We start from the raw sequence: 14938 nt of genomic DNA, 5'->3' as shown, positions 1-14938 counted from the left end.
CCGGCACCTTCACCCTCACCTGTCCCCTTGCCCCCGTCACCTCCCTGCTAACAAAGTTGAGGAGTCCCTGTCAGCGCGCTGGGTCTGGCGGCAGATGCACTGGTTTCCTTCTTTATCCCGCTAGATAGTATTTCTGTTTCTGAAGCCAGCTGTATTATGCTTTGCCGGGACCGGGTCCCTGGGGTGGCTTCCTCCACCCCATCCCGCCCCCTACCTGCGCTCTCAGGCGGGGGAAGTTGCGGGTACCGCTTTAAAAATCCCAGCCTGGGCAAAACTTTGATGATAAATCAAGCGGCAGATCCTTCCGCCACCGCCTCCTCCGAGAGGGAGGGAGGGAGTGGGAGGGAGGGGGTGCGGCGGCAGCGCCGAGCGGAGTGGCCTTCCGCGGAAGGGAAGAGTCCCGCAGTCGGAGGCGGCCGGCTGGGCGTGAGCTCGCTACCCGCAGCCGGAGCTGGGCCGGAGCCGGGCGAGGGCTGGGGCCGGGTCGGGCCAGGTTCAACGGGCTAGGGGCAGCGGTCGCAGCCGGGCAGGGGACGGCGGGCTCGAGGTCTGCGGTCTCCTGAGCCCTGATGTGAGGCGGCGGCGCCCCCGGCCCGAGCGCGCACCATGGGGGCCCCGCTCGTGGTGGCGCTGGGCGCCCTCCACTACCTGGCACTTTTCCTGCAACTCGGCGGCGCCACGCGGTCCGCCGGCCACGCGCCCTGGGACAACCACGTCTCCGGCCACGGTGAGTTCGGTCGCCACCCCCGCGGACTTCCCCACCAAACCCCACCCCGGGCTGCGCCGCTCCAACTTGGCGGCCCCCGGGCTCGAACCCGCGCTAGACGTGACGGGGGTCCCGGGGCGCCCCCTGCCGGGTCCATGGACCCGCCCTGGCAACCTGGCCACCCCGGCTGAGGAGGGGACACCCCGTGCGCACCCCGGATCTGGCTATCACGGAGAGTCCTCTCCTCTCCCCACACCCACTCTCACCAATACACACACCTCCACGACCACACGGACATTCACAGCCACGGGCACGCTCAGAGCCACACACTGCTTTCTCACACTCACAACTCCTACCCTCACACATGTCCAGACACCCCAGATCCCCCTCCTCACTCATAAGCACTCACACTTATGCCCACTACACACACACATCACACACTACGGCTGGTGGGCTCACACCCTGCCAGCTGGCATCCAGGCTCACACACTCTGCACAACTCTTGCCTGCCCGCCTGCCTGCAGACATACTGGCAAATACACACACACACACACACACACACACACACACACACACTTGTGAACACACTTTACTCGCCCACTCCTCCCTGCCCATCTGTCTTTCTTCTTTGTGGGTTTAACCCCACAGCTGCCCTGTTCCCTCCCTCTCCACACCTGCCCCTTATGCCACTGAGAAACCTGGGAGACAGAAGACCCTGTCTCTTGAGAACTGGTAGCCTGGGGCTGCAGCCGCCCCTGTGGAGGGCGCGCATCTCAGGAAAGGAGGCTTGGTGGGAGCTCCTTGAAGACACTGGAATAGTTGGAATCGCTGCTTCCAGCTAGAGGCATGGAAAGGGGAGAAGGATGCCAGATGCTTTTGTCTGTCTCTGGGGTGGGCAGGAAGCCCTGGCCATCCCTCCATAGGGTACCAGCACTCATCCTGATCCTTGGCCTTGGAGGACTGAAATGTAGGAAATCTCAACTCCAGCCTTCATGGGAGCCGGGGAGCAAGCGTTCCCAGCACTGGTTGCCTAAGTGTCAGAGCTCCTTCTAGCCCCGGAGGAGTCCAAGTTGGCAGCAGAGTTGGATCATCGGAGGTTGGCAGCTGTGGGGGCTTCCCTGCCCCCTGTGCGCCAGGCTCCTGTATGGGGACCAGGGCATAGATGGAAATGCAGACTCTCCATCCGTCTCTTCCCTGCAGGGGCTTCCAATCTGGTTGGGGAGGCTGCAGCACCAATGCTGGGCACTGTATGCCAGGGCTGAGGGGAGCTTTGCACAAAGGGCAGAGAAGTGGGTGATTTATTCTTATGGGAAAGAGTAAGCACTGGGGCAGAGGTGGGGGTATGTATAATCCGAGAAGGTTTTGCTTGGGTGTGACGTATGAGTGGGATTGCTCCAGGGGTTGGGGGGCTTCCAAAGCCCTTCTCAGGGTCTCTGCTTTTTGAGAACCATGACTCCCTGCACTCTTCTGCCTTAACACGTTTCATAGTAACTGCTCTGTGTATCGTTTATGCACCTTCACATCCCTCGTCTAATTTCCATCAACCTGGTTGGAGCCGTGGTAAATAGGGGAAGGGTTATTCTGATCTTCAGTTTACAGATGGAGAGACCAAGGCTCAGAGAGGAGAAGGGACTTGCCCAAGGTCACACCGCTAGTGAGTGGCTGAGCTGGGACTGGCGCTAGGGTCTGTTGAAAAAGACAGCGCTTTTTCCAGGACATTCATCTCCCTGTCAGATTCCCTTCCATTCAAGGGAAACTGGGAATTCCTCCTTCCGCTCCCCTCCTTGCTCCGCTCAGTTCCTTGGCACAGTTGAAACTTGCTTTAGGAGGGTTTTCCAAGGAAGGGCTTTCCTGAGTTTGCAGTCCCAAGAGACACAAGGACTGGAGCTTTGAGATTTATGGTCATCCTTCTGTGGAGCACCAGACCCCAAACATTTGGGTGCCACTCTCATTCCTGCGGCCCCGAGGTGGTCCCCCAGAGGGAAGCAGGGTTTGCCCTTTGTGTGGCAGTCTCTGCCTGCCCAGTGGTGCCAGGTGTGTTTAGGGGCACAGCTCTGTCCCATCAGCTGTAATGTCCCCTCTGAACCTTGGAGACGTCCAGCTTCTAGGCCCAGAGGAAGGGCTTAAATGAAAAGGACACAGTGCTGGCTGCTGGGGAACGTCGCTTCTTTCACTGACCGCCTATGTGGCTCTGGGCAAGGGAGTCACTTCTCTGGGACTCCTTTTGTCCCTCAAGAAATGAGGAGGCTGGGCACCTCTGCAGGGGCCAGACCGCCTTCCTCCAACATCGCAAGGTTCAAAGTCGCCAAGTAGTAGCTGCCGAGGTGTCCCATGGCTGCCCCTCTGCTGGCCAAGAGCCCGCCACCACACGAAGGGTTTGGAGCCACTCACTTAATCACAAAAAGAAACTGTTATTAATGATAGTGAGACGCGGCGAATAAGTGGGTCATGTCTAATAAGCCATTTGTGTTCAGGAGGAGAATACCAATTTGATAAAAGCTGTGTGTGCTGAAAAAGCCCAGAAATTGCTGTTTAGCAGATTGGAGCCTGATCGTTTCATTATTCCTAGGCTCTGCGTGTCCTCAGCTGATTCAGGAATTGTGGCTGGGTTAGGAAGGTGTCTCCATGTCTGGGGTGGGGGTGGGGGCTGGAATCAGGGGCTCCTGGGGAGAGGCCCACCGACTAACTGCTTGCCGGCTGATCACCTCTCCAGCTCCGTTGGAGCCCAGCCCAGCCGCCAGGCTGATGCTTTCCGCCTGCCCGCCCCAGGGCTTGTCACAGGGAGAGCCCGTGGTCAGATGGGTCTGCAAGGACATCTGTCTGGATTCCCATCTCCTTGCTACCTCCTGTCAGCCCACTTCACAGAGGGCTTTTTAAAGGCACAAGGAATGAATGGGGAGTGAATGGTACATGCCTCTTAGGGAAACATCAGGAATTAGGAGGCTGGGATGGTGACGGTCCGTGTCTGCGCCTAGTAGGTACTCAATAAATAGCAGCTATTTTGATTCTCCCTTATCAGAAAAGGTTAACTCATTGCCCCGATCACAGTAGGGGCGAGAAGAAAGGGAACTGACATTTATGAAATGCCTACTGTGTGTTATGTGCTGCCAAACCCTGCCAGTGTTCACTTATTAAAGCTGACATTATTCACGTAAGGCTGGTGTTGGACATGAGAAGATACGGAGAAGTTCAGAGAGGGCCGATGACTTGCCCAAGGTCACTGAATCTGTAGAGAGCTGCAGAGCTGTGCCTGGAGTGAAGGTGTGTCTGGCAGTTCTGGGCCTGCCTCCGGGGTAGCCTTGAGGCAGGCTTAGCAGGTCATGTGATAGGGCTTCTTCCCCTCAACAGTCCCGTTCAAGTGCACTCCCTTCCAGCTCCCCAGAGAACTGGTACAGCAATGGATTCCACCAAGAGGAGCCAGCTGCTCAGAAAGGTGACAGGATCTTGCCATGTGCAAGTTAGAAGAAGTGAGCTGGGCTGGACTCCTTGTCCAGTCCCCTTTCCAGGTCTTGTCCCCGGCAGGTGTCCAGGAGGCAGGATTTTTGTGAGGACCTTTGCAGACCCCTTGCCTTGGAATCACCCAGGGAGTCTATTAAATACAGATCTTGGGGTCTCCCCAGACTCCCTGGCCAAAGTGATTGTTGCTGGAACCCTGGAATCTGCATTTTAATAAGTTTCCCAGGTGATTTTCTTGCAGCCTGGAGTTTGGGAGCCACTGCCTTAAATATCCACCCATACCTGATGAGACATGTAGGGATGGAAAAGTATCTGGTGCCAGGGGCTGCTGGTTTTGCCAGAGAGGGAGAGGTCTAGGCTGGGGCAGGCGGTGGACCCTGGAAGTCTTATACTGCAACAAACATCCACCCTCCCACCCCACCCCGACACACACACACACACACACACACACACACACACACACACACACCCCTATCTGCCTCTAGGCGAGCACCTTCAATTATTAATGCACCCCAATGCAGACAAAGACCCTGGCTTGGCCCGGTGCTTTGTCCACTGAGTGATTCACTGTCCTGAGTTTCACTCTATTGCCAGGAGGGAGCAGCGGGGCGCTGGGGGAGGAGGCGGGGGGGCGCTGGGCCATTTGGCAAACAGCCTGTGCACTGAAAAATGACTCGGGCTTTCTAGTGTTCCTTACCGAACTGTTGGTATCTCACCATCAATAAGCTGGCTAGTTTGGTGGCTGGGAGATGGAGAAAATTGAGTGCTGTCTTCTGAAGGTTATGATGTTAAAAATGTGTCCGCCGTTGTCTTGGGTGTTGGTGATTATTCTATCAATTACACCCGTAAACACTCTGCCTTGGGCTGAGGGTTTACTGGCCTCCTGTGGGGAATTGGCCCTCACAAGCCGTTTTCCCCAAGTCCTTCATGGCAATTGGTTCTGACACCTTGCCTAACAGCAGCTCCTGCAGCCTCTCCCCAAGCAAGGGGAGGTGCGGGTGGCCAGGAGGACAGGGAATTTGGCTCATCCCCATGGTGACAGCAGGGGTGTTGGGGGAAGTCTCCTCTAACAAACAAGCACGCAGGGTCAGGATCGCTGTGGGAGTGGTCCCTTCCAACCTTCCGCCACTGGGGCAGGAGATGGAGCACTTGGAATGAATCACCAAGGCTCAGACGCAGCCAGCAAGGCCCCTCGGCCCATCTTTCTCAACCCTGTTTACAGAGGGGAAGACCAAGGCCATGGGCAAGGGAGCATTTACCCCAAATTGCCTGGAAAGTATTTGGCTTTTGGAACCACCTTACCCAAGTCTGTACAAATAGGGTGAGAAATATATGGAAACAAATGTTTATTGAGTGTCGTGTCAGGGCTTTAAGTGGCATCGACTCATTGGATCCTCAGAAGAACCCTAAGAAGAGGGGACCTTTCCTGGCAGGGAGATTAAGAGGCTTGCCCAAGGTCACGCCCCTAGCAAGTGGAGGAGCCAGGATTTGAACCCAGGAATGTGGCTCCAAGGCCGCTGCTCACAGTGCTGTTGAGTCTCAGAGAGGAGGAGGGAAAGATGGAAGGAGTATGGTGACCTCACATGCCACACTGGGGAATGACCTTCCAACTGCCCTCAGTGACCTTCCAACTGCCCTCAGAGGCTGAGAAAATCGTATCGGTGAGGAGAGGGAGTACGTGGTGTGAACAGTGGCGTAAGTGCCCACATGAGGTGTAGGTGTCAGAAAGGGGGGAAAGGTGGTGGCAGCAGGCAAGCCCACTTCCTGGTGCTCGGCCATGACCTTGGACGTTAGGGACAGAACCAGCTGTTGTTGGGGTTATGGGAAGAGTCAGCCCCGAAGGGAGTTTGGGGCCAGCTGGGCACACAGGGGCGGCATCCAGGTACTCTCACTCCCCCACCCCCAATTGTAATGACCCAGGGCTCCAGGGCAGGGACAGTTCAGACTCCTTTGTGTCCTGTCACCCACTGCAATGCCCAGCACAGCGAGGTGGCAGGGAAGGGACAAATGGATGGCAGGGAGAACAAGGCAGAGGTCTGAGATCCGAATACTTAAATTCGCTCATTCTTAAATTTGTAGTTTTAAACATTTACATAATTTTAAATTCATAAGGAATCCATGTTTTTAGTAGAAAACTCACAAAATTGGAGCCCCTCCTCCTCCCTACTATCCACGACAAGGACATCCTGGGGTGGGTAAAGCTGATTTCACCTTGCAGCAGGCAGACCCAGGCCTGGCCCCATGGGGTGCATATGAGATGCTGCACAAAGAGTGATGGGGTTTCAGGGTGTGACCCCCTCTGCCAGGCCCTGATGAGACTCTTCCATCAGAAAAAGAGGTGGCGGGGGCACCCGTTAGCTCAGTTGGTTAGACCGCGGTGCTGTTCACAACAAGGTTGCCGGTTCGATTCCCGCATGGGCCACTGTGAGCTGCACCCTCCACAACTAGATTGAAACTACTTGACTTGGAGCTGATGGGTCCTGGAAAAAGACACTTTAAAAAAGAAGAAAAAGAGGTGGCGATCTCACTGGTGACCCTGGAATCCCTCTACCAGCTGGTGACCCTGGGATCCACCGCCACTCACTGGTTCCTTCCAGTACCTACCTACTGCTGTGGAGAAGCGGGTAGGGATGGGGCGGCTGAGGGACTGCTGCTCCGCCAGAACCCCTGCCGTCGCTGTGTCTCCCCCCTTCCTTGCAGCCAGCAGAGACGTCTCTGGGACTCAGCTCCACCCTCCCCAGCTGAAACCCGTCTTCAAGACCCCCCAGGGCCCTCAGCAAGATTGGGTCCTGCCTGAGAGAGGGTCTTAGGCAGAATCCAGGCCAACCTCTTACATTTTGATAGTTATGCATTCATTTTAAGGTAGATTAGAAAAATATAACCAGTGCATCAAAACCTGTGATTTTACAGATATGATTGCTTAGGATGACACTAGCGGGGATATTAAAAAATAGTGGGTTCGTTTATAGGAAAGCATTAAGAACGTCCTCATATGGGTGGTCCACAGGCACGTCACGCGTGGGAATGACAGGACTGGGATGTGCTGGCCCACAGGCTGCCCCCTCCCACCTCGTACCCCCTGCTCCTTATACTGGGAACCACCGAATGGGCTGCTGCCATGTATTGGAAGCTTAATCATTCATTCATTCATTCATTCATTCATTCAACAAATATTGATTTAGCATCGGCCATGTACAAAGCTCTTTTAGCCACTGGGGACGTATCAATGAAGACAGATAAAGTTCTGGCTCAGACAACTAAACCTATTATATATATACACAGAGGGTGCCAACAAATGTATACACATTTTAAGAAAGGCAAAAACTGTTTTAAAATTACTCTGATGGTAACCACTTTGAGCACCTCTTGTAATTGCAGAAGTCAAACGTGACTTGTATTCATCTTCTGTTATCAGTATATATTGAGCATTAACAATTTTGATACAGTTTTTCCCTTTCTTAAAATGTGTATACATTCTTTGGCACCCTCTGGTATATAGATATAGATATAGACGATACAGATATAGAGCTATAGGTATAGATATAGACATATAGGACAGAGATAGAGATAGATATAAATTGTGCTAAGAGTTAAGAAGCAAAGAGAAAGGCACTCACCCCCTGGGGCAGTGAGGGTATCCAGTAGTGAACTGCCCATCACAGAAGGTATGTAAACTGGACGCTGGACCCCACCAGTTATTAGCTGGAGGTGTTATCGAGGGGGTTCCCGCTTTATTTCCCAAAGGGACATAAACTGTTGAGGTGGGCAGAAGCCAAAACACAGTGGGAAGTGAATAAAGATCTGTCACACAGCAGTTGGGTGGTGGTGCTGGGCCCAGGGCCCAGGTGGGTGGAGCACCCAGCTCAGAGGCTGCCTGGTGTCACACATGGGGTGTGGCAGGGATTTGGGGACCTTTGCTGGCCCATGTTGAGGGGTGGGGTCAGTGACTCCTCTGTGACTTCACTGCAGCTCTGAGTTCACATGCCAGAGTTGGGGCAGGGGAATGCACCTGGTTTTTATCCACCCGACCCCTGCCCCCACCTTCTGGGGCCCTGGCAGGTCCCTGCCCCTCTCTGGGCCTGTTTCCCCGTCTGAACCGAGCTCACCTAAGCTCTAAGCGCCTAAAATTCTTCCATCGGTATCCTCCCAGCCCTGTCCTTTGTCCTCCACTCAGCAGGTGAGGATGCAGCCCATGGGGCCCTGGAATGCCACCCAGCACATGGTACTTCACTCTCAGTGGCCTTCAGGGGGCTGTGAGCTGAAACACCAGCCATCACTCCTGGAGCGTTTTCTCTGTGCCTGCCGCTTTCCCTCCCTCCTCTCATTTAATCCTCATGCACCCTAAGAGGAGGGTGCTCCCATTTTAGAGCCGAGGACTCTGAGGCTTGGGGGGGTGTGTGATGTGACTTGCCTGATGAGACACAGGTGTTGAATGGCAAAGCCCTGCTTGTGAGGCTGCAGAGCTGGAGTTCTTAACACCCCCATCTGTCCGGCTCCTTGCTGCCAAACCCGGTGGGTGTATGGCCAGGTACTTTGTCTGGAGTGGCACCGTGGCCTCCTCAGATTCTTTCAGGGTCCGTGATGCCAAAAGGCTGAGAAGGCCTGGGTCTGGCTGAACGGTCACGGGTCTGAGAGCTTAGGGTCCTGGATCCAAGCCCAGCACTGTCCGTGGGGAGTGGTGGGACCCTGGGGACGTGAGTGTAACTCTGGATGTGCCTGCCTAAGGGTTCTATGAGGGGCTGGTGTTTTTGCCTGAGTGAATGTCTGGAGTGTGTTTGGGTGTTTAACCATGTGTGGTTTGAGGAGCCGTGGCAGGGTGGGAAGGAGCCTGCGTGGTCCTTTAGTGTCCTGGCCTGAGGGGTCAGGCTGCTTTCCTCTGCCCAGTAGCCTTTGCTTCAATACCAGCCTCCCCACCCCCCCTCCAAGCTGTTGCCCTTGGGACGAGAGGCATAGAGGCTCTGGGAGCATCTGGAAGGTTAGAGCTGGAGCTGGGAGAGGGGGCCTCGCTCACAGCTATCAATTAGGGGGACTGCCAGTGCCCATCTGTGGCGAATGCCCTGCCTGCCCCTCTCTCTCTGGTTCTTTCTCTCTCCTGGTTTGCCTCTCCCTCTCTTCTCTCTCTCTCTCTCTCTCTCTCTCTCTGTCTTTTAGTATCTCTCTCTTTTGCTCTTTTGCTGTCTCTGTCTTTAAATCTCTCTCCATCTTTCTTTGTCCCTTTCTCTGTGTCTGCTGTATCCATCGTGCCCCCTCTTCTTACCTCGGTCCTCCGTGTCTCTCTGTACACACACACACACACACACACACACACACAGAGACACACACACGCGTGCGCACACACCTCTCTTCAGATGATGTGTCTGATTGCACATACATATATTCTGTGTATCATAATGCCTCCCACACAGAGCAGGCCCTCAATAAATGTCAGTTGAATGAGTGAAGTGAATAAAAGAATGAATGGCCAAATGGTGAAGTTACAAGGGACACTGGAGCTTGTCTAGACTAGTGGTTCCTAATTATTTGGAGGTCACAATCCTCTTGAGAATCTGACGAAAACAGGACCGTTTTCTCAGAAAGGGTTTATCGAGGCCCCGAAGCCCACCTGTGGCCCTCAGAGGAAGCAGCCTTCATTTCACCAGGGAGGAAACTGAGGCCCAGAGAGGAGCCAAGGCTGGACCCAGGACACAGGGCAAATGTGCAGCAGGGCCAGGTGTGGACCTGGAGTCCTCCCTGCAGCCATCCCACGTGACCTGGGGCAGCCTCTGGAACGAGGCTTCATTCACTTTCCCCAGCAAGTCCTTGGTGAATGAGTGTCTTCAAGGGATGGGTGTTGGGGAGAGGCAATGGAGGGCAGTAAACCAGGGACGAGAGCCCAGGAAACGGCACGGGCAGGTGAGCCGTCCCAAGGAGGTCTCTGCACGTTCCCAGTGAGAGTGGTTGCTGTGTCCGGGCGCAGTCAGGGAAGACTTGCTGGGGCAGGTAGGCTCCTTCTCAGCCTGTCTCCAGGGACCTCCAGGGCTGAGAAGGGACTCCAGGGGCCAGTATAGATTCCGGCCTGACTGCCTGGATCTGGCAGGGGCTTCATTTGGAGAGTCGTGTGTACCGGCAAAGCAGACTGCAGCTGCATCTGCTAAGAACAGGCTACGGAGCTTGCTCTTGACCTCCAGGGCAGGGGCAGCCCTGGAAGTTTTCTGAGTAGAGAAGGCACTGAGTGTGGCTGGTGTTTGGGTGGGTGTGGCTGTTCGAATGGAAGGTGGCAAGGGTGGGAGGTGGCTCATAGGATGCTGGAGCTGGCCGCGGTGTCCAGGGGATGCTAGAAATGTGTGTGTGTGTGTGTGTGTGTGTGTGTGTGTGTGCACTTGCTTGGGTGTGTGTGGGTATACGTACACTGGCTTCCTTTCTAGTGCTTGACACACCAAGCTCCTTTCTCCGTCGGACTTTTTCCCAGGCAGTTTCCTCCCCCGGCAGGTTTTCTCCCAACTTCTCCTGCCTCATGCTTCATGTAGCTCTCAGAGGCCCATGACCTCCTGTCCGAGCCTCGTAGGAATCCGCCCAGCAGGCACCCCAGGCACCCATCAACACGCCCGTCTTGCAGAGGAGGAAACCGAGGCCTAGAGAGGTGCAGCAGCCTAGGAGCCCCACACCTAGTTCAGAGAAAGGGAGCAGAGCCCAAACTTTATTTTCCCTCCACCTGGCATGTTAAGGGTATCTCTTGGGTTGGGGGGGGGGGGTCTTGATTGAACACCGCCTTTCTTAGAACCCTCAGGCTTGGCTCCTGCCTGAGGGTGGGGAAGGCGAGAGCAGACGGCAGGGTGTCTGTTTTGCTTTGTGAGGTTTTAAAAAAATTATTTCCGGCCTCGGAGGCAGCAGCAATTATGGCTAGCTCGCTGGGGAGCTGTTTGCTGGCTGTCATCAGCCCCAGGAAAGGGTCCCTAATGGAGGCCCGGTGGCGGCCAGAGTGCTTGGTAGTGGAAGCAGTGCTCCAAACAAAGCAGCACTAATGGTCTTGGGCAGACAGAGGAGAGAGGGAGGGGGAGGGCAGGCTGGCTGTCAGCTGACGGGAAGGTCTCAGGGGCAGGGTCCCTGAAACTCACCAGCTGGTCTCCTTATGCCCCCAGAGACCCCAGCAGTGACCCCTGAACCCCAACTAGATGCTGGGTGACTCTAGGTGCGTCTTGGCTCTGCTGCTTTCTGTTAAATCCCCTCCCAGAGAGCGGGAACAGTAAGTGCAAAGGCCCTGGAGAGAGGCAGAACCCCTTCAGCTAGCGAGTCTCTGGTTCTGGAACAGTCCCTGTGTTTGAAAAGGCCGGGCCAGGCTAGTCTTCTAGGTGAGGAAAAAGGAGGTGGGAGCCTTGGGGAAGGAAGAGCTGGAGCAAGGCCACCCTGTAAGGGGCAGCGGGAATGACAGCCTGGTCATCACCGTGCTCGTGGAGCCCACTATGTGCCAGATATTTACAGGTGTGTGTGATCCCACTGAGTCTTCACAGTACCCATTTGACAGATGAGGGAAACGAGGCTCAGAGATTGGCCCACCACAAGGAAGTGCAATTAGGGTTAAAATCCAGGTCAGTCTGATTCCGGAGCCCACATACTTGCTGCTGCAATCTTGAGTTTCCCAAACACAATTGAGCAGGAGCGGGAGGGGTTGGGGAGTGAAGGGCCTGGATTCCACCCAGGCCAGGTCCTGCGGGGGGAGGGCCGGCATGGTCACGCTGCTCTCTGCCCCTGTCTGCTGGGTAACCAACTCTGCTCTCGAGCATCCCTGGGGGTCTGCCTCAGTTTCTCTCCTTCTCTTGGTCTCTGCACCCGGTTTTTGGGTGCCCTCATCTCTGCCTCTCCCCTTCTGCTCTGCTCTCCATGGCGACGGCCCTCCCTGGCTCCACCCTGGATGCATCCCACATCTCCCAGTTTTCTTTCTCTTTCTCAGTGGATCTGGGGATGCTCCTTTCTGGGATTCTGGGGTGCCTACTCATTCCTGTGGCTGATGCAACCTCCCTTTGCTTCCTCCATTCACCCCCTCTCTGCCTCTGGCCTGCAGCCAGGGTGGGTAGACTCCTGGGCTTCCGGGTCAGACACACTTGGGCTCAAATCCTGGTCCTTATTCAACCTCCCTGAGCTTCACTAACCATTGGTGCAGTGAACTCACCCCACGGGCTTTGCAGGAGGTACAGGTGAGGAGGAAAAGAAATGCCTGTTTATTTTCTCCCGTTCCCACTCTGCCCCTCCACCCCATCCCTGCCCTGTCCCTGGTCCCTGCACATTCCCACATTTGCCTCTCTCCCTCCCAAACACTTTCATTCCGTGTGGCCAAGACATGTGGAAAGAGGAGGCGGGAATTCCACTGGGGAAACCTGCTCAACTCCCACACTCCTGCAAGTGCCAGAATATTTTTACTCTCCTTAAATCTCCCTAGATCTGTAATTCCACTGCTGTCTCCCTCAATATGTGCTGGGTGGCCTTGGGAGTCACCTGCCTCCAGCCTCAGGTGCCAGCACTGCCTTCCTAGCTGTGTCAGGGCTGCCTGGCAGAGAACCTGGGCAAGTCCCCACCCTTTCTGTGCCTCAGTTTCCCCATCTGTAAGAGGAAAGTGATAGTGGCTACTTCCCAGGTTGTTTGGGGGTTCAATGAAATATTTTATTAGAGAAACAAAAGGAATGAAATCTGATCACCTGATACGTGCTTCAGTGTGAATGAACCTCGAAAACATTATGCTAAGTGAAAAAAGCCGTCCGGAAGGACCACGTATTATGTGATTCCATTTATGAAGATCCAGCATAGGCAAATCTTTAGAGACAGAAGGCAGATTGGTGGTTGCCAGGGGCTGGAGACTGACTGCTTAATGGGTACAGAGTTTCCAATTGGGGTGTTGAAAATGTTTTGGAACCAGACAGAGGGGGTGGTTGCACAGCATTGTGAATGCACTAAATGCCACTGTATTGTTCACTTTCAAATGGTTAATTTTATGTTATGCGAATTTCACTTCAATTAAAACTAACTAAACAAATAAATAAAAAGGAATCACCTCTATAGCACATACTCTGTGCCATTTATCAATGTTAACTCGTTTAATCCTTACAACCCTTTCTTTGAGATAGTTGTTATTATTATCCCCATTTTACAGATGAGGAAATGGAGGTATGTTACCAGGCACTTAGTGAATAGTGTGTGCTCCAAAATGTTCGCTGTTTTAATTTTTATAGGGTGGGGCAGTCCCCCTTTCCCCCCAGTCAGCCGGGGCTGGGCAGGAACCCCACCTGGGTGAATGTTGCTTGTGTGTGTCTAAAACTCAGCAGGGAGTGGGTGCCACCAGGTAAGAGCAGGTGATGAGGCCCCACTGTGTCCCGCACCCTGAAACAGGCTCTTCACCGGCATTAGTTCATTTAATCCTCAAAACAAGCCTGTAAGTCATGACGAGTGGGAACCAAAGCTCAGAGAAGTGAAGCAACTTATACAAAGCCACACAGCAAATCAGGGCAGAGTGGCAACTTGCATCCTCACCCATAAATCCTGGGCTCCCCCCTCCCCCCAGTCCCTCTCCTTCCTCCTGGCCCCTTACCCCTTTAGCCCACATATCAACACTCCTGTGCACAGAGCGCGGCCTGAGGACCCTGAGGCTGCAGAGACGAACAAGGCCTCAGATTGCCTAGGACAGAAGGCCCTTGTCTGGGGGGTTCGCCGCATGCAGGAGAGTAAACAGCTCCCCACCAGGGCCAGCATTTCTGTGATGCCTCCTATTTCATTTAAAATTCATAAATTTCTGTATTCTGCCCCATAATATATTCATGTTTGTTTTAAGACAAAAATAATGTTCTTTCCCCACTTTGGGGAGGGAAACCCATGCCTCAGGAAGGTCCTTCCTCGGTTGGAGCTGCAAAGATCATCAGGGAGCCCTCCATTCCTTTCTTTGTTCATTCATTCTACGAGCACACGTTCGGACCTCCTCGCCCCTGAAATGCGTGTTAGTCCTCACCACGTACAAGGCACAGGTAACCTTCCAGGGAATCAGACAGGATGCGGCACCATCAGCAGGCCTGGAAGAATCCGTAGGATTCTGGTAGGTGAGTGACAGGGAAGGTTTCCAGGTATATAGGCAGCGCACGCAAGGACTTGGGGGTGGCATTGGGCCAGTGGCCAAAGAAGCCAGAGCCAGTGACAGTGAAGATGGCGCCCGTTGGCGTCCACATTCTCGGGACCTGCAACCCAAGCCCCTTCTCACTAAGAAGAAAGTCTCTGCTCGGTGCTGCTCTCAACTGAACACCTAACTCTCACCAGTCTCTGTTGTTAATGAGAGAAAATGGAGATGGAGGCTCGTAGACTTCAACAAGCAACCTTCCCTGGTTAGAATTTACGAACGCTCTTTGGTTTTCATAGTGTTTATTTTTGCATTTACCCTCTATTTATAGCAAGTGATGCTGATTTTCCATATATGGCAGTAATAAAAGCCTCCTTTTTAAGCTGATTTTTTTTTTAAGTACAAAGGGAAAGATGCTTTGCAAATAAATATCAAGTAAATTATAGTGCTGGTGGTAGCGGCATCCTTCAGAAATGATGAAGGTGGTCCCCAAAAGGTTGGACTTGGGAAGCCCTCTCTCTGGTATTTCCTTTCCTCTTCTGAGCTGCCCCTGACTGTGCAAAGACCACTCAGCCTTTCAGTTCAAGCATGCCCCCTCCTCCCAGAAGCTTTCCCTGACTTCAGGGCTACATAGGCCTGCCTTGTCCTCTCCTAGCGCTGGCAGCTTGCAGTGTGTGAGTGGCGCATACCCTGAACAACTGTAC

At 54.1% G+C, this 14938-nt stretch overlaps 1 protein-coding gene across 1 annotated transcript in view; it reads left to right on the top strand.

Moving 5' to 3' along the window:
* The first annotated feature begins 372 nt into the window (after window positions 1–372).
* The window catches only part of VSTM2L (V-set and transmembrane domain containing 2 like), a 33683-nt gene continuing 19117 nt past the window's right edge, over window positions 373–14938 (top strand). The window contains exon 1 of the mRNA XM_019750249.3: window positions 373–727. Within this exon, the coding sequence (XP_019605808.1) occupies window positions 607–727 (121 nt within the window). The 5' untranslated portion in view covers window positions 373–606. The remainder of the gene's footprint in view (window positions 728–14938) is intronic.

Source organism: Rhinolophus sinicus, chromosome 13 (assembly GCF_057876585.1).
Source record: "Rhinolophus sinicus isolate RSI-liver-muscle chromosome 13, RSI-T2T, whole genome shotgun sequence".
NCBI classification, from domain to species: domain Eukaryota; kingdom Metazoa; phylum Chordata; class Mammalia; order Chiroptera; family Rhinolophidae; genus Rhinolophus; species Rhinolophus sinicus.
The sequence above is the reverse complement of the archived record's forward strand: the minus strand, read 5'-3'. Positions and strand labels throughout refer to the sequence as shown.